At 46.2% G+C, this 24,269-nt stretch overlaps 1 protein-coding gene and 1 pseudogene across 1 annotated transcript; one reads left to right on the top strand and one right to left on the bottom strand.

Annotated features, from left to right (window-relative positions):
* Positions 1-763: 763 nt before the first annotated feature.
* LOC120912499 lies at positions 764-868 on the top strand (annotated as a pseudogene).
* A 3,250-nt stretch (positions 869-4,118) lies between these two features.
* Positions 4,119-24,022, bottom strand: LOC120910617 (zinc finger protein 420-like). Its single transcript, XM_040322372.1, has 4 exons — positions 22,976-24,022; positions 11,810-11,876; positions 8,017-8,127; positions 4,119-6,522 (listed from the first exon to the last, which is right to left on the bottom strand). The coding sequence occupies exons 1-4, from the start codon at positions 23,971-23,973 to the stop codon at positions 5,524-5,526; spliced, it is 2,175 nt and encodes a 724-aa protein (XP_040178306.1). The 5' UTR covers positions 23,974-24,022; the 3' UTR covers positions 4,119-5,523.
* Between the last annotated feature and the right edge of the window lie 247 nt (positions 24,023-24,269).

Raw genomic sequence — 24,269 nt, 5'->3', positions numbered from 1 at the left:
GGAACTTCCTGTTAATACCTGACATCACTTCCTGTCTTCCATAGAGACTTCCTATCTGGGTAGAAGCGAGATCACCATCTTGTGGAGCTCAGAGGAAATGCAGCCCAGTGAAACGTCTCATAGTGCGAAAATGGCCTTGTGCTGTTTTATGTATGGACTGTACACTGATCAGCCATAACATTATGACCACTGACCGGTAATGTGTATAACATTGATCTGATATATGCAAGCTGGAAATTTTCTTTTCGTTTCAGGTGTATTAGTTGAAGAATTTAATTTTGTTATATTCCTCAGATTCGCTTTTGGGATTTGTTTGGTATCTTCGGCATTCGTTTCTTATATTCGTTGGTTCGGGTGGATTGGAAGACTTTTGCAGTTTTTTCCAGAAGATTGCTATATATTTGATACATTATTGAATCAGATAGATTGTAATGAGAAGGATTCAATATTTTTGGACTTTAGTCCCACCCATCAAGAAAAATGGCATGAGCTGATTGGACAATATCATGTGCATCCAAATTAACAAATGGAACACATTTCAGATCCATTTGTTACCTGAATGTGAATTATCTAATTGATTCGAAAATTGAATTCATTTCCTCATGGTCCCGAACTACTATCGCATCATGCGACGTCATCCGAATGAAAAAAATGCATTTGTTAATTTCACTATAACTTTATAACTCGGAGATTCATAGACATCCACACCTCTGAAAATGAAATTTTCATCCAAAAAAACAAATCATAACGGCATGAAATGCACATCGCTTCTCGGCCTTTTGGCTAAGATCAAGTGTAGTATCTGTTCTTATCAGTTTTCGGCAGAGCACTGAAGCACCTCTTTAGTAGAGGGTGGAGGTAATCCAATGATGTGATAGGCACCTGGAAGGATGGTTTCAGCAGGGGCTAGCCATGCCGGGCTACCCGATTGACTGGGGGCAGGCTACTAGTCGAGTCTGAACCATCTGGAAGGGTGCTCCTGGTAGACGGATAGGCATGAGATATTAGCGGAAGGCCGGGGCCCTGGCCTTCTGGCCTGGATTTGATGCGGTTCCTAACCCGCCTTACCAGTTTCTTGAGAGGGAAAGCTGAGCTGAGCAGCTAGTACCTCTCGGGTATAATTAGGTAGGGAGCGAAAGAGGTGTATGGGCACTCTCCCTGAGCCTCCGGTAGCTCCTGATCCTTTCTGGTTGAGGTGGGGAGGGGGCCGTGACTGTCCGGGCCGTGGACCAGGGTCCATTGAAAAGCCTGTGGAGATAGTGCCCCTGGAGTGGCAGTCCAGGGGTGCCATACATTGCACTGAGTGTGTGAGGGACACTCAACGTGTGGCACCTTTTTGGTCACTTATATCCACTACAACTTTTTTAGCACCTGCCTCTAGGGCCAGGCCTTTTGGCTAGGACCAGAGACATTTTTGTTTCCTGGCCGGAGGGCCGGCCAATGTACTGCACATTGGTCACTTTCCTCACTCTCCCATCTTCCCCACTTTCCTTTTTTATTTTCCCTGTGTTTGTCTAGTTTGTCACTTATTTTTGTTTGGTGCACTGCACTTTATGTGTGATTAGTAGGGTGCTGGTCCTCGGGCCTGCCCTGAACGTCTTGGGAGTAGGTGGACATGGCCTTCTGGCTTAGTTCGCCCACTCTCATGGGGTCTCCCTTCGGGGGAGCCTCACTGTTGGGTCCGTGCTGGCTTCGGCTACATGGGCCTTGGATGGGTTCATGTGGCTTCGGCTGCATGGACCACTGACAACCTCAGTCCCTGTCAGGAGCCTTGCGCCCCGGGGGATCAGGGTCGGGCCCTTTTCAGAGGGCCTATTGACGATGCACCCGTCACAGGTTTTTGTTGCACCTCCTTATGTGTGTGCACTTTTTCCCTGCACCGGGTGAAGTTTTTGGGTTGTGTTTTGCACGCCACAGGCTTTTCAATAAAAAAACATGTCTAACATTGCATTACACTGCACCAGATACACACTTTTTTTAGCACCTGCCTCCTGGGCCGGGCCTTTTGGCTAGGACCGGAGGAATTTTTTTTTATTCCTGGCCGGAGGGCCTGGTCATTGTTGAACACAATGACCACTTCTTTCACTCTCCTCTCCACTATCCCTTCCCCCACTTTATTTTATTTATTGCCTATGTTTGTCACGTTTTTGTCTTATTTTTGTTTGTGAACGTTTTGTTCACTGTGTGATTAGTAGGGTGCCGGTCCTCGGGCCAGCCCTGAACGTCTTGGGAGTAGGTGAACATGGCCTTCTGGCTTAGTTCACTTGCTCTCATGGGGTCTCCCTTCGGGGGAGCCCCACCTAGTACTGGGAGGGTTCTGTTTCGGCAGTCCCTCCGGGGAAGTTGGGTCCGTGTCGGCTTCGGTTGCTCGGACCACAGTACCTCAGTCCCCGTCTGGAGCCTAACGCCCAGGGGATCAGGGTTTGGGTCCCTATTCACAGGAGGACCACTTGACGTTGCACCCGTCTGCACGTTTTTGTGACCACTCTTTATGTGTGTGCACATTTTTTCTGCACCGGGTGAAGTTTTTTGGGTGTGTTCACACGCCATAGGCTTTAAAAAAAATAAAAAACATGTCTAACATTGATTAGCTTGTTACAATGGCATCTGAAAGTCAGTGGGATATATTAGGTAGAAAGTAAACATGTTGTCCCTGAAGTTGGTGTGTTAAAAGCAGAAAAATTGGTCATGCCAGTTTGTTGTGTATGGGGCTGTGTAGCCGCAGATCGGTCAGCATGGGCACCAAGCTGACCTGTGTCCACAGCCAAAGGCATCTACAATGGACACGTGAGTATCAGAACTGGACCACGGAACAATGGAAGAAGGTGGCCTTGTCTGATGAATCACGTTTTCTTTTACATCATGTGGATGCATCACGAACCTGGGGAAGAGATGGCACCAAGATGAAGTATGGGAAGAAGGCAAGCTAGAGGAGGCAAAGTGATGCTTTGGGCAATGTTCTACTGGGAAACCTTGGGTCCTTCCATTCATGCCCATGTTATTATACAACGTACCACGACCTCAACATTGCTGCTGACCAAGTACACCCCTTCATAGAAACAATATTAACTGATGGCAGTGGCTTCTTTTCTTTCAGCAGGTTAATACACCCTGCCATACTGCAAAAATCGTTCAGGAATGGTTTGGTGTGCACAACAACAAGTCTGGGGTATTGACCTCCACATTTTCCAAATCTCAATCCATCAAGCATTTGGACGATGTGCTGGAAAAGCAAGTTCGATCTATGGAGTGCATTGCTCCCGGAGCTTCGTGTCTGGTAGTGAGGAACGAAGGGTGTCGGTGTTCTGACGATATGGCTCCTCCATCGGATAGGTTTCCGACCTTGACTGCGCGTGCGCAGTCGGAGGCTACGGAAATCTCTGAGGCCGAACAGCTGTTGGTCCGCCGTAAACGGAGCATGCGCAATGAACACATGCTCCGTTTACAGCTGACAAATAGAGATTTCCGTAGCCTCCGACTGCGCCCACGCAGTCGAGGTCAGAACCTATCTGATAGGGGAACCATCTCGACAAGACACCGGCAACAGGTTCGTATAGATAAGGTAGAAGATAAGTAATACAAAAGGAATAAATCCCTTAGATAGATAGAAATGTTGTTACAAATCTGGGAATATTCTTATACTTTCAGGGCTGGATTCACGTACCTGCGCTTGTTCTTACAGCTATTTACGCTACGCTATAGCGGCGCTAAAAATCGCGCTGCTATACCGCCACCACACCTCCACTGCCCCGTGTGAAAGGGCCTTAGTCAGGTTGAAAAAAGACACAAGTCCATCTAGTTCAACCAAAAAAATCATACCATCCCATATACACAATCCTGGTGGTTATGACTAAGGCCTTATAGGCTGAAACGTGTCAACCTTTCCTATTGCGTCTGTCTACTGTGGCTTGTCAATAAATACGTCAATTGTTTAAGAGCAAAGACCAGAGTGCGGATCATCTTTTCTTCATACACAATCCTATACCACAGTTGATCCAGAGGAAGGCGGAAAACCCCCAGCAAAGCACGATCCAATTTGCTACAGCAGGGGACAAAAAAAATCCTTCCCGATCCCCGGAGAGGCAATCAGATTTTCCAGTGAGTAGAGACCACGCCAGTTGTGCCGTTTCAAGGCCTGTATGCCCTCTTTTATTAAAGAGAAAGAAAACAAAATCCAACAACAAAACAGTTGCCCACACAGGGGTATTCATTAACGAAAAACAAAGTAAGAGGAATTACGGGCGGAGTGATATGGGGGTCTATGAACTGACGAACCTATACTTGCGTCCTGTTCAATAAGGAAATTATGGACCAGCTACAACAGAGATTCTGCTGAAGATCAGGGGAGAGCATGATGAAGATCAGGGAAGAGCATGATGAAGATCAGGGAAGAGCATGATGAAGATCAGGGAAGGGCATGATGAAGATCAGGGGAGAGCATGATGAAGATCAGGGGAGAGCATGATGAAGATCAAGGGAGAGCATGATGAAGATCAAGGGAGAGCATGATGAAGATCAAGGAAGAGCATGATGAAGATCAGGGGAGAGCATGATGAAGATCAAGGGAGAGCACGATGAAGATCAGGGGGAGAGCACGATGAAGATCAGGGGAGAGCACGATGAAGATCAGGGGAGAGCACGATGAAGATCAGGGGAGAGCACGATGAAGATCAGGGGAGAGCACGATGAAGATCAAGGGAGAGCATGATGAAGATCAGGGGAGAGCATGATGAAGATCAGGGGAAAGCATGATGAAGATCAGGGGAAAGCATGATGAAGATCAAGGAAGAGCATGATGAAGATCAGGGGAGAGCATGATGAAGATCAAGGGAGAGCATGATGAAGATCAAGGGAGAGCATGATGAAGATCAAGGGAGAGCATGATGAAGATCAGGGGAGAGCATGATGAAGATCAGGGGAGAGCATGATGAAGATCAGGGGAGAGCATGATGAAGATCAGGGGAGAGCATGATGAAGATCAGTGGAGAGCATGATGAAGATCAGTGGAGAGCATGATGAAGATCAAGGGAAGAGCATGATGAAGATCAAGGGAAGAGCATGATGAAGATCAAGGGAAGAGCATGATGAAGATCAGTGGAGAGCATGATGAAGATCAAGGGAAGAGCATGATGAAGATCAGTGGAGAGCATGATGAAGATCAGAGGGGCGCTCAGCCACGTGTTTTCTGAGGTGTATATCAAGGTGAGCTTCTTCCAGTGTGAGATCTCTGATGTACGGCAAAATATGATCCATATAGAAGACATTTCCCGCACTCAGGACTCTAATACACCTCGAGGGTGGTGTGGGTTCTCTGATGTTTGAGAAGATGGGACTTCATTGAAAAACATTTCCCGCACTCAGGGCAGGAATACAGTTTCTCCCATGTGTAGCGTATCTGATGTTCAGCAAGATTGGACTTTCACAAAGGGAATTTTCTACACTAAGAATCTATGCTTAGGTTTTATTGGTTGAACTAGATAAACTTTTTTTATCTTTTTTTTCCAACCAGAACGAACTTTATATCTACTCACACGCGTTAGAACTACAATGTTTGCTAAAAGTGTACTTGCGTGAAAATCCTTTCCCGCACTTAGGGCAGGAATACGGCTTCTCCCCCGTGTGAGATCGCTGATGTTTAGTAAGGTCTGATCTCTGTGGATAACCTTTTCCACACTCAGGGCAGGAATACGGATTTTCACCCGTGTGCAATCTCTGATGTATTTTAAGATGAGCATTCTGTGAAAAACATTTCCCGCACTCAGAACAGGAATACGCCTTCACGCCCGTGTGAGTTGTTTGATGGTTTAGAAGGTGTGCTATTTGGGTAAAACATTTTCCACACTCAGGACAGGAATACGGCTTTTCACCCGTGTGAGTCCTCTCATGTGCATTCAAATTGGACTTGTATTTAAAACATTTCCCGCACTCAGGGCAGGAATGTGGCTTCTCCCTTTTGTGAGACCTTTGATGTTTCACAAGTTCCGATTTCTGAGACAAACATTTCCCGCACTCAGGGCAGGAATATGCATTCTCACCCGTGTGAATTTTCTGATGTATTTTAAGGGCTGATTTTTTTGAAAAACCTTTTCGACACTCAGGACAGGGATATGGCTTTTCACCCGTGTGATTTGTCAGATGTGAATCAAGATGGGCCTTCTGATAAAAACATCTCCCGCACTCAGAGCAGCAAAATGGCCGCTCACCTGTGTGAACTCTTTGATGTTTTGCAAGGTTTGACTTTATCGTAAAACGTTTTCCACACTCAGGGCAGGGAAATGGCTTCTCCCCCGTGTGAGATCTTTGATGTAAAACAAAACAGTCATATTTTCGTGGAAAACACTTCCCGCACTCGGGGCAGGCGTATAACTTCCCACTCGTGTGCGATTTCTGATGTTCAGAAGGACGGGACTTCAGAGAAATACATTTTCCTCCTTCCTCCAGGTGATCTCCTGTGATGTCCTCATCTTCCATTTTACAACCTGGAGATAAAGTGAGACGATCCTTTGAGGGTTTCTCCATGGCATGTCCTGGAAAAATAGAAAAACATCATCAATAGATAGGAGAGGGTTAGTTCACTTCCATCAAGATTCCATCTGGATCAGGTAGCTATGAGTGAGGAGATGTTCTCTGTGGCGGTCCCAACCAGCTGGGACTCTTCCCCCCATCAAAGAACCTTTGGTCCTCCTCCCAGATCACTTCTACATTTACACAGCCTTGTCAGGAGAGCAGGAACCAATGGGGACTGGGAGGGGTGTGCTCTTTACACAACCACAAGTCTAGGCACTGGGTCATGTGATCTCTGATAAACAAGAGGGTCAAATTTCAGACTTGTAGACCCTTTACCATAAAACAAGTGACCATAGGACTAGGCTTCTGGGGATATGCAGCACTGGGGGGAGCTTGCAGGGATAAGATACGTGTTTTAGTGTTACTACTTCTCCCAACAAGACATTTAATATAGTTTTGTAATAACATTTATCTAGAAGTCTTCTGGAAGAGGGACCAACCTAAGAAAGGCTCAATCTGTGTTATCATATCTGTGCTACTGTAACTAGGAGTGACACACAACCCAATACTGCCAGCTGAACCCCAGGACAGGTATCAGCAGTGGTGGTGCGTCCATAGAGGGCTCCCCCCTCTCGCCCTGCACTGCCACTGAAAACAATACATAGATTCATGCATTGCATGAATCTATGTATTGTCGTCGTCGGCGCCGCCCACTATTCAGATGGCCGGCCCCCTGGCGAGCGCCGGCCATCTGAATAACGGCAGCTGGTTGGCTGTGGAAGTGTATCAGAGCCAACGGCTTTGATAGGCTTTTCGATTACAGCCTGAGGGCTGTAATTGGCTTCCAAATAGTTAACCAGGGGAACCACGGGGTGTGCATTCCCTGGTTAACACTGACACGCATCTCAGCCAATCAGGTGCACCATGGTTACCGGTAACCTGATTGGCTAAAGCGACATCGAGGGCGGGAGAAGACATTGAGGGATCGTGGAGGAGGATGGCTGACCGAGAAAGGTGAGTGCCGGGCGGGGGCAATCTGGCGTTATATTGGGGCAATCTGGTGGCATTTTAGGGGCAAACTGGCGGCAATTGATGGGCACAGTAGCAACAATGGCATGGCGCAGTGGCTGCGTTTGGCATGGCACAGTGGCGACAATGGATGGCACAGTGGCTGTGTTTGATGGCATGGCACAGTGGCGACAATTGATGGCATGGCACAGTGAGGCTGCAAATGATGTTTTTATTTCCGTTTGTTTGCTCCCCCCCCAAAAAATGTTGAGCACCAGCCGCCACTGGGTATCAGTACAGGGAGGGGACCATTATCAATCTATTATTGACTGATATCACTCAGCTCCCGCCCTACTCTGGACCAATCAGTGAGCAGTAACAGAGCAGAAATAAGAGAAGAATATATTATGGGTCACCTGTGCTGATCTCTGTAGGAGTGTCCTCCTCTATGAATGTCCTCGTCATTCCAGCCTCCTCCGTATATTCTTGATCATCCCTCACGTACGTCTCTTCTACGTCACACTCAACTTTTGTGTTCACCAGATCCTTACCCTCAGCTTTGATGTTCATCAGATCTTCATCCTCAACTTTTAGGTTCATCAGATCTTCACCCTAAACCAACAGAATGGCAGAAAATAACATCTGTAACATAGAAGTATTTATGATGTGAGATCACATAGAAAATATCATCTTGTAGAGTCCACACATCATCTCCACATGTCAGAGTGTTCAATCACTTTATGTTCCCGACCCTCAACTCCACCTACCTGATGATGGTGGGGGATGGTGTGACCTTCCTGTGTGGAATCCCGGGAATACAGAGGACGGGGACATCTCTCTGGTGGGTTCCTGGTATTCGTGAAAGCCATCATAATATCCTTGTGTCCTTCAGAAAGCTCCCCCTCACACCATAGTCCTCCTTATACCCTTACTTAACAATACGAGGGGTGCTGACAAATTGGGCTAGGAAGCTGTAAAGTGCAGGGTGTACTGGCCTTTCTTTTTCAGGTCCAAAGTGAACATGGCAGCACGTCCAGAAAAATTCAACATGGGAGAGCATAGGACCTGTTTCTCCAAGGGAAAGGTGCGAAGCAGATCCATGAAGAAATGTCACAATGTCTTTGGGTGACAGTGGGCCTTCGTATGTAACAGTTAAACGTTGGGTTGTCCATTTTAAAACTGGAACATATCGGTGTTTAAAAGTGAGAAACTTTCATTGGAAGGCCTGTTTCTGTCTCTGTGCCTGCAGAAGTCAAAAGTTTTGGGATCCACTTTGCTGCAAGCTTTCTCATTTCCAAGTCATTGTGGATAATGGCACAAACTCATGTGATGTTCCCAGATATGTAGCAATACTTTTGGCTGATATTCGGCCTCCATGATCATTTCGTTGAACCCCTTTTATTCTCGCTCTATTCCTCTTCCCTGGGCCAGTTGATAACCCCCCATGGCTTCCAATACCACCTCTATGCCGACGACACCCAGATCCATCTCTCCACTCCTCAACTCACCTCCTCCATCTCCTCACAGATAACAAACTTACTGAATGACATATCAGTATGGATGTCACACCACTTTCTCAAACTCAATCTTTCTAAAACTGAGCCTATGTTTTCTCCTTCACCCCCCCCCCCCCCCCATGACTTTACCATTCAGATCAACAGCACAACCATTGGTCTCTCCACACATGCCAAGGTCCTGGGTGTAATCCTTGACTCTGACCTCTCCTTCAGCCCCCTCACCCAATCACTGGCTAAATCCTGCCACCTCTCCAGAATTCGACCCTTCCTGACTAATGACACCACAAAGCAACCTATTCACTCCTTCATTATTTCCCGCCTTGACTACTGCAACTCTCTCCTTAATGGCCGACCCTTACACAGTCTCCTCCCTCCTTCAGTCTATTATGAATTCTGCTGCTAGACTAATACACCTCACTAGCCGGTCTGTGACTGCTGGCCCTCTTTGCCAACCCCTTCACTGGCTTTCCCTCCCCCACCGTGTAAAATTCAAAATGCTAACCACAACATACAAAGCCATTCACAACATCGCCCCCATCTACGTCACCAACCTCATCTGCAGATATCGCCCCCTCCGCTCCTCCCAGGACCTCCTGCTCTCTTGTTACCTCCTCCCATGCTTGCTTTCAGGACTTCTCCAGAGCCTCGCCCATCCTCTGGAACTCCCTGCCCCAGTATGTCCAATCAGCCTCTACCCTATCCACCTTTAGGAGATCCCTGAAAACTCATTTATTCAGGGAAGCCTATCCCACACCCCCCTAACAACTGTCCCAGAGCCACCTGTCATGGACTTTGGAATGCTGAAGTATATCTCCTTGAAATCTGTTACACAGTGGGGGGTCTTCTGCCCTGTCTTAAGGGCTAACCCCCTCCCCCTTCATGGTCTGGAGGAAAAGCAATGTTCTGTGTCTGGCTGTTTGTGTACATTGATTGCCCCCTTGGGCTTCTGTCTCATTACACATAACAGTCCTTCTATTCAAGCTACCGGACCAATCCCTGCTGACCCTGTTTCAAGTCCTCATTTGCATGGCTAAGAGGACCTAATTGAGAACTACAATGTACTTTACAATTGACCAATAGGAAAGTGGTTGTTGGGGGGGGGGTGTTCAAACTGCTGTATAAAAGTGTGTTTTGTGTGTATTCAATAAAAGAGTTTTCCTGTTTGAACTTACATACAGCCTGCCTGGTGTTTTGTTCTGATGGATTTCGAACGGCACATAGCTGTAGTTCGAATCCCGGAGCCTTGGATGACCGAACCATCAGACGTTGCGATCTGCAAACTGATTCAATAGCAGCAGAGGAGTGTCGGGAGAGCGGAACCGAGCGAGCAAGGGTCTCGTTACACCACCTCCATCAAATCATTCCTTTAGATTGTAAGCTCTACAAGCAGGACCCTCCTTTCCCTTCTGTACTGTAGTTGTGCTGTCCCCCTATACATTGTAAAGCGCTGCGTAAACTGTTGGCGCTATATAAAACGTGTATTATTATTATTATTATAATGTCATGGACGGTTCTTACATTTGCAGGCACAGAGACAGAAACAGGCCTTCCAATGAAAGTTTCTCACTTTCAAACACCGAAATAGGCAGTTTTATAATGGACAACCCAACGTTTTAACCGTTGCATGCGAAGGGCCACTGTCACCCAAAGTTTGTGACATTTCATCATGGATCTGCTTCGTACCTATCGCTTGGAGAAACAGGAACTTGATTTATGGTCCTATGCTCTTCCATATTGGATTTTTCAGGGAGGTGCTGCCAAGTTCACTTTGGACCTGAAAAAGAAAGATAAGTTAAAATCATAGGTAGTTGATTTTTTACACTATTGAATATAAACAAATTGGCCAGTACACCCTGCAATTTACAGCTTTCTAACTCATTTTTTTCCCCATTGACCTCAACCCGACAGAAGACCTTTGGGATGAATTAGAGCGTAGACTGCGAGACAGGCCTTCTCTTCCATCATCAGTGCCTGACCTCACAAATTGAGCTTCTGGAAGAATGGTCAAGAATTCCCATAGACACCCTCCTAAACCTTGTGGACGGCCTTCCCAGAAGAGTTGAAGCTGTTATAGCTGCAAAGGGTGGGCCAACTCAATATTGAACCCTACGGACTAAGACTGGAATGCCATTAACATTCATGTGCGTGTAAAGACAGGCGTCCCAATACTTTTGGTAATATAGTGTATATAAACAAATGTATTCCAATGCCGCGCACACGCGATCGGAAATTCGGACAAGAAAAGTTCGATGTGAGCTTTTGGTTAGAAATTCTGACCGTGCGTATGCTCCATCTTAATTTTTTTGACGGAATTTCCGCCAAGAAAAATTTGAGAGCTGGTTCTCAAATTCTCCGACAAGAAAAGTTCTTGGGGGAAATTCCGATCGTCTGTATGCAATTCCGACGCACCAAAAACCACGCATGCTCGGAAGCATTGAACTTCATTTTTCTCGGCTCGTCGTAGTGTTGTACGTCACCGCGTTCTTGACGGTTGCAATTTGGTGTGACCGTGTGTATGCAAGACGAGTTTGAGCCAATATTCCATCTGAAAAAAAATCCACGGTTTTCCGATCGTGTGTACGCGGCATAACAAAAAAAGCTTGTGTATAAAATATCAGTGATTGTTCCTCATCTACCTGATGATGGTGGGGGATGGTGTGACCTTCCTGTGTGGAATCCCGGGAATACAGAGGACGGGGACATCTCTCTGGTGGGTTTCTGGTATTAGGTGGCTCTATTGTAAAATCTGTGTGTCCTCCTGAAATCTCCGTCATTACACCATACTCCTCATCCTCCTCTTTATATTCTTCTTTAACAGTGATTTTATCATCCCTGAGGTTTCCACTCTGAATAAATAATAAAACATTCACTGTAACAAACATGATTGTGTATAAATCATAACCACCAATAATTGTTCCTCATCTACCTGATGAAAGTGGGGGATGGTGTGACCTTCCTGTGTGGAATCCCGGGAATACAGAGGACGGGGACATCTCTCTGGTGGGTTTCTGTAGCTGGATGACTCCTCCATGGTGTCCTGGTACAGATCTTTGTGTTCTTCATCCATCACCCCATCCTCATCATCCTCCTCTTTTATCTCTTCTTTAACCTCAACTTTACAATCACTCAGGTTTCCACTCTGAATATAGAATAAAAATGACATCAATGGCAACAATGCAGATAATGTACAGATCCTAATGATACTATCAGTGATTGTTCCTCATCTACCTGATGATGGTGGGGGATGGTGTGACCTTCCTGTGTGGAATCCCGGGAATACAGAGGACGGGGACATCTCTCTGGTGGGTTCCTGGTATTAGGTGGCTCCATCATATCCTTGTGTCCTTCTGAAAACTCCTCCATCACTCCATACTCCTCATTACACTCTTCTTTAATAATACTATTATTAATGAGGTTTCCACTCTGAATATATAATAAAACATAAATTGTGACAAACATGCTTGTGTATAAATCATAATTACCAATAATTGTTCCTCATCTACCTGATGATGGTGGGGGATGGTGTGACCTTCCTGTGTGGAATCCCGGGAATACAGAGGACGGGGACATCTCTCTGGTGGGTTCCCATTACTGGATCCATCTGTAGGAAACACACACACTGACTGAATACATTGGGCTGGATTCACGTAGATCGGCACATTGTTACGGCGGCATAGCGTATCGTATTTACGTTACGCCGCCTTAAGTCAGAGAGGCAAGTACTGTATTCACAAAGCACTTGCCTCCTAACTTACGGCGGCGTAGCGTAAATGGGGCCGGCGTAAGCGCGCCTAATTCAAATGAGTATGAGGGGGGCGTGTTTTATGTAAATGATTGGTGACCCGACGTGATTGACGTTTTTTACGAACGGCGCATGCACCGTCCCTGTACATATCCCAGTGTGCATTGCTCCAAAGTACGCCGCAAGGACGTATTGGTTTCGACGTGAACGTAAATTACGTCCAGCCCCATTCACGGACGACGTACGCAAACTACGTACAATTTTCAAATTTCGACGCGGGAACAACGGCCATACTTAACATTGGTTATGCCACCTAGGGGGCAGCTTTATCTTTACGCGGCGTATCTCTTACGGAAACTGCGTATCTTGACTGCGACGGGCAAGCGTACGTTCGTGAATCGGCGTATCTAGTCATTTACATATTCTACGCTGAAATCAACGGAAGCGCCACCTAGCGGCCAGCGGAAAAATTGCACCCTAAGATACGACGGCGCAGGCCATCGTATCTTAGCTAGGTTTAAGTGTTTCTCAGTTTAAGCATACACTTAAACTTAGGACGGGCTTAGATTCCGAGTTACATTGGCGTATCTACTGATACGCCGGCGTAACTCTTTGTGAATCTAGCCCATTGTTTCTATGTGTTTATCAGATGATGGGGGATCTAGGTGGAGCCTCCGTACTGCTCTCTCCTTTACAATAAAGTCTCCTCTTACCCGGTGATGTGAGGGGCGGCTGATTCTCCATCATGACGTCCTTGTAGAGATCCTTGTGTCCTTCTAAATACTCCCACTCCTCCATGGAGAAATAGACAGTGACATCCTGACACCTTATAGGAACCTGACACACACAATGATACAGTCACCATCCAGACACACCCCTTGTCTGTTACTGGATAATGTCCCAGAATCCTCCTCACCTCTGTGTTTTATTAATGCAGATAAGAGTGATATCATGTGACCTCCCAGAATCCTCCTCACCTCCCCAGTCATTAGATAGATTATCTCCAGGGTGAGGTTTAATATCCTGATCTGTGCAGATACAAAATAATATCTTACCTATCTTATATTACCTCCTCAGGTGCCACTTCCTCCCGACTCACCTCTCACTCGGAACTTCGTCTTTATGCCTGACATCACTTCCTGTCTTCCACAGACATCACTTCCTGTCTGGGTAAAAGTGAGATCACCATCTTGTGTAGCTCAGAGGAACCGCAGCACACCGAGAAACGTCTTGTAGTGTGAACTTTGTGATGTTTTTTATGTATGTACTGTACATTAATCAGACATATCATTATGACCACTGACAGGCAACGTGAATAACATTGATTAGATATGTGCACGCTGGACTTTTTTTTAGTTTCGATTTGTCATATTCATCCAATTAGTTTTTGGGATTTGTTTCCTATCTTCGGCATTCGTTTCTTCTATTAGGCCCTTTTCACACTACAAAATAAATCCGTTTTAATAATCCGTATTAAAATCCGTCAGATAATGTTAAAAAACGGAAGTTATACGTCCTTTATAAAATATCATTAAAGTCTATGGGATTTTTTTATGTTCCGTAAAGATCCGTAATAGTCCATTATAACGTACGGACGTTAGTTATAACGGAATATGTGACGGGTCTTGCACTATTTTTTGTCCATTTTTTGTCCGTTGCAAGTAACGGATATATTAACGTCCGTTATATTTTAACATTGAAGTCTATGGCGCACGGACGTTAGTAAATGTCTCCGTAAATGTCCGTTATGTTAACGGACGTTAATTTTACTGAGCATGCTCAGTAAAGACTTCTGGAGCTGGACTTTAAGAAAGGGTGAAATGGTTTTTATTAACGGACGTTAGAAAGGAATGATATAACGGATGTATACGGTTATATACGGATAAACATTATCCGTTTTCAATAAAGGAAGAATGGTAAAATATTTATCCGTATGTATCCGTTATTAAATCCGTTAATAAACGTCCGTTAATAGGTGTAATACGGATATTATAAAACGGACATACAATCCATAGTGTGAAAGAAGCCTTAGTTGTAGTATCTGTTCTTATCAGTTGTCAGAGGAGCGTTGAAGCACCTCCATAGGGAGGGTGGATGCAATCCAATGACGTCATTTCACCTGGAAGGATGGTTTCAGCAGGGACTACGCCGAGCTACCCGACAGATACTGGGGGCTGCCCTTGGTCTGGTCTTTTTGCCGAGTTCTAGTCTGGCCTTCTGGCTGGCTGGTGTAAGTGCTATGTCTGTCAGCGATCCGGTTGGAGGAGCTGGTAATGCCCTGGGATAGGATGGGGTAGGACCATGCAAATCCGCCGGGTTGACGGGGGGTCTGGAGGGGCTATTATTGGCGACGGCTGCTAACTGGAGCGGCAGTTCTCCCCAATAAAAACTTAAAGGGCTCTCTAGCTGGCAGGGGTGGAGGACTGCACTGGCTGGTGGGGAGGTTGGATTTGGAACGAAAAGCCTATGGTGCATGTGCCCCTGGAGTGGCAGTCCAGGGGTATCTGAGAATCACTGTGAGTGGGGGTCACTTTGATTTAAAGATACCACGGTCACTGCACCAGATACACGCTTTTTTAAGCACCTGCCTTTTGGCTAGGACCGGAGGAATTTTTTATTCCTGGCCGGAGGGCCTGGTCATTGTATACCACAATGACCACTTCTTCACTCTCCTCTCCACTATCCCTTTCCCCCACTTTATTTAATTTATTGCCTATGTTTGTCACTTTTTTGTCTTTTTTTGTTTGTGCACGTTTTGTTCACTGTGTGACTATTAGGGTGCCGGTCCTCGGGCCAGCCCTGAACGTCTTGGGAGTGGGTGGACATGGCCTTCTGGCTTAGTTCACCTGCTCTCATGGGGTCTCCCTTCTGGGGAGCCCCACCTAGTACTGGGAGGGTTCTGTTTCGGCAGTCCCTCCAAGGAAGTTGGGTCCGTGTCGGGTTCGGTTGATCGGACCAGAGTACCTCAATCCCCGTCTGGAGCCTAACGCCCCGGGGGATCAGGGTTTTTGGGTCCCTTCTTCACAGGAGGACCACTTGACGTTGCACCCGTCTGCACGTTTTTGTGAACACTCTTTATGTGTTTGCACATTTTTTCTGTACCGGGTGGAGTTTTTTGGGTGTGTTACACACGCCATAGGCTTTAAAAAAAAAAAAAAAGAGTGGGTACCAGAAAAAAAAGATTTGATTTCACTTGAGCGGCTTGGAGCCACCATACTTCTGATTCAATTTCAGTGTCTTCCAGTCTGGATGATTTTTAGGCACCTGCGGTCCTCGCATTTAAGCAGCTTGTCCAGGCGAACCAGAACCCAGGAGTTGGTAAACCCTGATGTTTCTGGATCTAACCGGTTAATAAACCAGGTGTAAACTTCAGGTTATGAATATGGGAGCGGCAATCTTTTTCCCAGTGTTAATGTTTTACGTGTTCCAATTTTAATTTTATTATCAAGTCTCAAACTTATTATACTATTGCTCTGAGTTTCCGTGCAAGCTCTTCTGCCCTCTCTCCGGGGGAGCAGACGACCTATCCACATAGATCGAATATCTGGGACAGGTGAGGACTTACATGTGCTATGTTGTGCTGGTTTATCTCACTGTTTTTATCAGTTATTATCATGTAGTATTCTGACTGGAGATATATATTTTCTTTAATTTAATTTTTAAGTACTACCTAAAAATGTCTCTCTCGATTCAGGACCTCTAGAACTCCCAACTGAGGCTGCATGGCAGCACGCTCTCTTGATTTAGGCCCTCAGGACTCCTACTTGAGGCTCCATGGCAACACGCTCTCTTGATTTAGGACCTCAGGACTCCCATCTCAGGCTACATGGCTGCACGCTCTCTCGATTCAGGACCTTTAGGACTCCCACCTGAGGCTGGATGGCAGCACGTTCTCTCAATTCAGGACCTTGGGACTCCCACCTGAGGCTGCATGGCAGCACGTTCTCTCGATTCAGGACTTTTAGAACTCCCACAGGAGGCTGCATGGCAGCACACTCTCTTGATTCAGGACCTTAGGACTCCCACCTGAGGCTGGATGACAGCACGTTCTCTCGATTCAGGACTTTGGGACTCCCACCTGGGGCTGCATGGCAGCACGTTCTCTCGATTCAGGACCTTGGGACTCCCACCTGGGGCTGCATGGCAGCACGCTCTCTCGATTCGGGACCTTTAGGACTCCCACCCGAGGCTGCATGGCAGCACGCTCTCTTTATTCAGGCCCTTAGGACTCCCACCTGAGGCTGCATGGCAGCACGCTCTCTTGATTCAGGACCTCGGGACTTCCACCTGAGGCTGCATGGCAGCACGGTCTCTCGATTCAGGCCCTTAGGTTGCCCCCCTGAGGCCACATGGCAGCAAGTGGTAGGGGAGGCAGCGCTTCTCTACCAGTTTGGTGCAATCCTCCCACCTGAGCCTGCATGGCACCATGCTCTCTTCATTCAGGACCTTTAGGACTCCCACCTGAGGCTGCATGGCAGCACGCTCTCTCGATTCAGGACCTCAGGACTCCCACCTGAGGCTGCATGGGAGCACGCTCTCTCGATTCAGGACCTCAGGACTCCCACCCGAGGCTGCATGGCAGCACGCTCTCTCGATTCAGGACCTCAGGACTCCCACCTGAGGCTGCATGGGAGCACGCTCTCTCGATTCATGCCCTCAGGACTCCCATCCGAGGCTGCATGGCAGCACGCTCTCTTGATTCAAGCCCTCAGGTCGCCCACCTATGGCCACAGGATAGGCAGCACTTCTCTACCAGCTTGATGCAATCATCTACTAGGAAAGACCAAGAGTCCATGAGCTCCTAGAATATAAATACAGGCACCCAGCATGCATAGGGGCACCTCCCCTTGTAATTGACCAGGGCTGTTTGAATATTCCTGCTCCCATCTGCATGTTTTCCACCTACTATCCAGCAGTTTTCTTAGTTGCTAGAATACAGGGAAACTTCAAGATGAGGAGCACCAGAGCACAGTGAGCAGACTACACTAGCCAATCACCGCTCTCTGTTAAGAAAACGGCAATTACATTTAACCAGCTATCTCTCTGTTAAGCAGAGAGACCAAAAACGATTCTGCTCTACTCCTAGCACCTACCTCATAATATAAGGTGATCCACAGTATAAAAAGTGAGAAATCCACCCCTCCCCCACATAACACATCCTGGTAATATACAATGAACTGTGGGTCACCTCCTATTATGATAAACATATGATAAACATGTCCAAGCTAGATATGTAAATAACATGTCACTCAAAGCAAGGAGAGAGGAAAGGACTTTTTATTTAGACAGGTTTTTATCTGGAAGTCTGTTAATTTTCACTGAACAATAAAAGAGGATTGCTCAGAGCTGGATTAACTCTGTGTGGCAAGACTGGGCACAGATGATAGGAAATCCTATACACTACATTGTGACATCCACTTTAAGTAAGATACATTACTCACTACGCTGCCCATTCGAAAGAACGATTCGAGAACACGAAATTACAAACATACGAATGAAAATACGAACATACGAAATTACGAACATACATATTAAGATACACTTTCTTATACTGTCCATTCAAAAGAACGATTCGAGAACACGAACAAACAAAATTACGAACATACAAACAAACAAAATTACGAACACACGAATGAAATACAAACAAACAAAATTACGAACAGACAAAGGATTGAAAATACGGAATGCAAATCATTCGTTATAGATGTCATTTTCGTTCTTTTACTGTTTAGTATTTTCGTAAGTTTGTCCATTCGTAAGTTCGTATTTTCGCATGTTCGTTATTTTGCTTATTCGTAATTTTCGTTTTTGTTTTTCTTTCAGCTATTCGAATTGATCCGAATGTACGAATACTAACAAATCCGTACGAAAATACATTCGTTACGAACCGAATCGCACATGTCTATTCCTTACTGTGGTATTGATGGAGGATCACTGCTCATCTTTTTAGTCAAGGTTCATTCACCTATTGGGGGCCTCCTAGGATTGATGGACGTTTGATTTGTTTTTAGACCCCTTTCACACTGAAGCGTTTTTACAGTTTTAGCGTTAAAAATAGCACTATTAAAACGCTCATAAAACGCTCCCCATGCATCTCAATGGACCCTTTCACACTGAGTACTGCAAGCAGCATCTTTGGAGCAGCTTTTGGGCGCTGAAAAAAAACCCCACCCCTTTCCATTGAAATGAATTGAAAGCGCTGTAAAAACGCCTTATGCCGCGTACACACGATCGGTTAAACCGATGAGAATGGTCTGATGGACCATTTTCATTGGTCAAAACCGATCGTGTGTGGGCGCCATCATTTATTTAAATTTAAAGCCAACTTGTTTTAAATTTAACCGATGGATTCCTAACCGACCTCCCCAGGAATGCACCAGCTGAACCACCCTTCCAAGGCAAGGGGATACTACTTACCCGTCCTGCGACCACTGGCTGGAGGCATTCCAGACAGAACCAACGTCCGCTTGCGGCACGGCTGTCGGCCCGGCACACTGTGAATTTAGCCATAGAGACCAGTCATATGTGCGCCCTGTAGCATATAGCTCACCAGCCACCCCTGGAGCAACGGGGCATGTCGTGGACAGCCTAGCTAAAGGCCAGACACGCTTGATGGCCGAACATGGGGGGACTACAAGGATCAAGATCCAGCCTGTCACCCAGTCGGCAGTTGATTGTAGATCCCAGGATCCAAACATGAGGAAAAATCCAAATAAAAACGAAAAAAAATCGCAAAAAAAACTCCAGAGCACATGGGTTCCAGAAGGGCCATGTCTTCTCCTAACGCTAGGCAGAATAAAACTGGGGCTGCATGATGCAAGAGAGTGGGATGTACCCGGGGGACCCGCCCCCTGGGAGGTGCTGTACTGAGAGAAGTGTTTTAACACTTGAAGTGCTGTTTTTTCTGCCTAGTCTCTCCTGAAAGGAAGGATATATAACCCTAAGGTCAATGCTGCTGTGTCCGTCCATGAACGGAAGAGAAAAACCGATCATTAGTAGGCACAACCATCGGTTAAAAATCCACACATGCTCAGAATCAAGTCGACGCATGCTTGGAAGAATTGAACTTCGTTTTTTTCAGCACGTCGTTGTGCTTTACGTCACCGCGTTCTGACACAATCGTTTTTTTAACCGATGGTGTGTAGGCGCATCAGTCCATCGGTCCGTTCTCATCGGATGGACTGATCGTGTGTATGCGGCATTACCCTTTCACACTGAGGAACTGCAAAAACGCCCTAAAACGTTAGGGTCTTAGCGGTGCTTTACCAGCACATTGGGATTGCAGATGAGGCTTCGTTCGAATAACGCTCGAAAAATGCCCCAGTGTAAAAGGGGCCTTATAGACTTAAGCGCTGCATTTCTTCACTTTAAATCCTAAACTCACAGTTGATCCAGAGGAAGGCGAAAAACCCCAGCAGAGCGATGATCCAATTTGCTACAGCAGGGAGAAAAATGTCCTGCCTGATCCCCCCGAGAGGCAATCAGATTTTCCAGTAAGTAGAGACCACGCCAGTTGTGCCGTTTCAAGGCCTGTATTCCCTCTTTTATTAAAGAGAAAGAAAAGATATCCAACAACAGAACAGTTGCCCACACAGGGGTATTCATTAATGAAAAACAAAGTAAGAGGAATTACAGGTGGAATGATATGTGGGTGTCTATGAACTAATGAACCTATACTTGGAGCATAGTACAGACATCCTGTTCATTATGGAAATTGTGGACCAGCTACAACAGAGGTTAAGCGACTTTTCGTGTATTCCTACGGCATAAAGATTATTGTAAATTTTCTTGAATTATTAAAGGACAGATAGCATTTGTATGTATTGTACTCTATATGCCTCATATTGTTTTTCTCTGAATGTAAAAAGCTTATTAGGTACAGGAATCTTGTTCAGTAAAAGTATATAGAAAGGTTTATTTCTTTGTGCTTACTGCAGGAATCAGAGAGCCGAAAAATAAAAATATCGTGTGGTTGGAGGCGGTGATGGTGATGGAAGTGGTGATGGGGTTGGAGGCGGTGATGATGATGTGGTTGGAGGTGGTGATGATGACGTGGTTGGAGGTGGTGATGTGGTTGAAGATGGTGATGGGGTTGGAGGCGGTGATGGTGATGTGGTTGGAGGCGGTGATGGTAATGTGGATGGAGGTGGTGATGGGGTTGGAGGCGGTGATGGTGATGTGGTTGGAGGCGGTGATGGTGATCGGGTTGGAGGCGGTGATGGTGATGTGGATGGAGGTGGTGATGGGGTTGGAGGCGGTGATGGTGATGTGGTTGGAGGTGGTGATGTGGTTGAAGATGGTGATGGGGTTGGAGGCGGTGATGGTGATGTGGTTGGAGGCGGTGATGGTGATGTGGTTGAAGGTGGTGATGGTGATGTGGTTGGAGGTGGTGATGTGGAAGGAGGTGGTGATGTGGATGGAGGTGGTGATGATGACGTGGTTGGAGGTGGTGATGTGGTTGAAGATGGTGATGGGGTTGGAGGTGGTGATGGTGATGTGGTTGGAGGTGGTGATGTGGTTGAAGGTGGTGATGGTGATGTGGTTGGAGGTGGTGATGTGGAAGGAGGTGGTGATGGTGATGTGGATGGAGGTGGTGATGTAGATGGAGGTGGTGATGGTGATGTGGTTGGAGGTGGTGATGTGGATGGAGGTGGTGATGGTGATGTGGTTGAAGGTGGTGATGGTGATGTGATTGGAGGTGGTGATGTGGTTGGAGGTTGTGATGGTGATGTGGTTGAAGGTGGTGATGGTGATGTGGATGGAGGTGGTGATGGTGATGTGGATGGAGGTTGTGATGGGGATGGTGATGTGGTTGGAGGTTGTGATGGTGATGTGGTTGGAGGTTGTGATGGGGATGTGGTTGGAGGTGGTGAGGTGGATGATGATGGTGATGTGGTTGGAGGTGGTGATGGTGATGTGGATGGAGGTGGTGATGTGGTTGGAGGTGGTGATGATGATGTGGTTGGAGGTGGTGATGGTGATGTGGTTGAAGGTGGTGATGGGGTTGGAGGCGGTGATGGTGATGTGGTTGGAGATGTTGATCAGACAGAACTTTATGGAGGAAAAAATAATCTTATGCCGCATACACACGACTGTTTTTCGGGGTTGTAAAAAAACGTCTATAAAAACGATCGTGTGTGGTCTCCAGAGCATTTTTCACAATGTAAAGAATGGCCATTAAAAATGTAGAACATGCTCTAATTTTTCACAACGTTTTTAAAGTCGTAAAAAATGATCGTGTGTGGGCTTTAACGACGTGAAAAAACCGGGCATGCTCAGAAGCAAGTTATGAGACGGGAGCGCTCGTTCTGGTAAAACTAGCGTTCATAATGGAGTAAGCACATTCATCACGCTGTAACAGACAAAAAAGCGTGAATCGTCTTTTACTAACAGGAAATCAGCAAAAGCAGCCCAAAGGGTGGCGCCATCCGAATGGAACTTCCCCTTTCTAGTGCCGTCGTACGTGTTGTACGTCACCGCGCTTTGCTAGAGCATTTTGTTTTCACGATCGTGTGTAGGCAAGGCCGTTTTAACGATCGGGTTGAACAAAACTTAATTTTTTCTAGGCGATTAAAAAAATTACATTTTTTACAACCCGAAAAACGGTCGTGTGTACGCGGCATTACTGAAGGCTTCAAAGAGTTTTTTCCATGACAAAAGATCAGAGGAGCGCTCAGCTACGTGTTTTCTGAGGTGTATATCAAGGTGAGCTTCTTCCCAGTGTGAGATCTCTGATGTACGGCAAAATATGATCCATATAGAAGACATTTCCACACTTGGGTCAACAATTCACCTTGTGGTTGTGTGGGTTCCCTGATGTTTGAGAAGATGTTTGAGACTTCTGTGAAAAACATTTTCCCGCACTCAGGGCAGGAATACGGCTTATCCCATGTGTGAGATTATTGAAGTCTGCTTTTTGTGGATAAAAATGTCCCTCACTCAGGGCTGAAAAAGAGCTTCTCCCGGGTGTAGCATATCTGAGGTTTAGTAAGACTGGACTTTCACGAAAGACAATTTCTACACTAAGAAGCTATTCATCTACTCACCTGTGTGAGACCTACAGTGTTTGTTAAGATCGCACTTGCGTGAAAAACGTTTGCCGCACTCGGAGCAGGAAAACGGCTTCTCACCCGTGTGAGATATTTGAGGTTTAACAAGCTCTGAATTCTGTGTATAACATTTTCCACACTCGGGGCAGGACTACGGCTTCTTCACTGTGTGAGATCTCAGATGTTTATTAAGGTCTGTTTTCAATGGATAACATTTTCCACACTCAGGGCAGGAATACGGCTTCTCCCCCGTGTGAGATCTCTGATGTTTAGTAAGGTCTGATCTCTGTGGATAACCTTTTCCGCACTCAAGACAGGAATACGGCCTTTCACCCGTGTGCATTCTCTGGTGTATTTTAAGATGGGAATTCTGTGAAAAACGTTTTCCGCACTCAGAACAGGAATACGGCCTCTCTCCAGTGTGAGTTGTTTGATGGTTTAGAAGGTGTGCTATTTGTGTAAAACATTTTCCACACTCAGGACAGCAATACGGCTTTTCCCCCGTATGAGTCCTATGATGTGCATTAAAATGGGACTTGTGTTTAAAACATTTCCCGCACTCAGGGCAGGAATAGGCCTTCTTACCTGTGTGGGATCTTGGCTGTTTAACAAGGTCTGATTTCGGAGACGAACCTTCTCCACTTTTAGGGCAGGAATTTGCCTTCTCATCCGTGTGAATTCTTTGATGGGATTTAAGGACTGATTTTTTTGTAAAACGTTTTCCACACTCAGGACAGGGAAACGGCTTTTCACCCGTGTGATATCTCAGATGTGAAACAAGATGGGCCTTCATATAAAAACATTTACCGCACTCAGAGCAGCAATACGGCCTCTCGCCAGTGTGAATTCTTTGATGTTTTCCAAGGTTTGACTTTACCGCAAAACATTTTCCACACTCGGGACAGGGAAATGGCTTCTCCCCCGTGTGAGTTCTTTGGTGTAAAACAAAGTCATATCTTCGTGGAAAACCCTTCCCGCACTCAGAGCAGAAGTGTTTCTTCTCACTCGCGTTCAATCTCTTATGTTCGGGAGGACGGGACATCACAGGAGATAACATGGTGGAATCTGGAAAACGCACTTCACCGATGTCCTCATCTTCCATTTTACAACCTGGAGATAAAGTGAGACGATCCTTTGAGGGTTTCTCCATGGCGTGTCCTGGAAAAATAGAAAAACATCATCAATATATCTGAGAGGGTTAGTTCACTCAAGATTCCATCTGGATCAGGACTGTCTTATTAGCATCATGGGACCCTGGGCAAATTAATGCACTGGGGCCCCTTCCTGGTTGATAGAATTAAACATAAAATAAAATCCCAGCCATCCCGGAACAGCTTAGGAAAAAACGTGACTGTCCCAGCAAATCTGGGACAGTTGGCAAGTATGATGTAATGCAATATTATACTGCCCCCCATATGCACCTGCAGTGCCCAGGCATTAAGACAG

Source organism: Rana temporaria, chromosome 8 (assembly GCF_905171775.1).
Source record: "Rana temporaria chromosome 8, aRanTem1.1, whole genome shotgun sequence".
NCBI lineage: Eukaryota > Metazoa > Chordata > Amphibia > Anura > Ranidae > Rana > Rana temporaria.
Note: the sequence above shows the minus strand (reverse complement) of the source record. Positions and strands in the feature narration are given on the sequence as shown.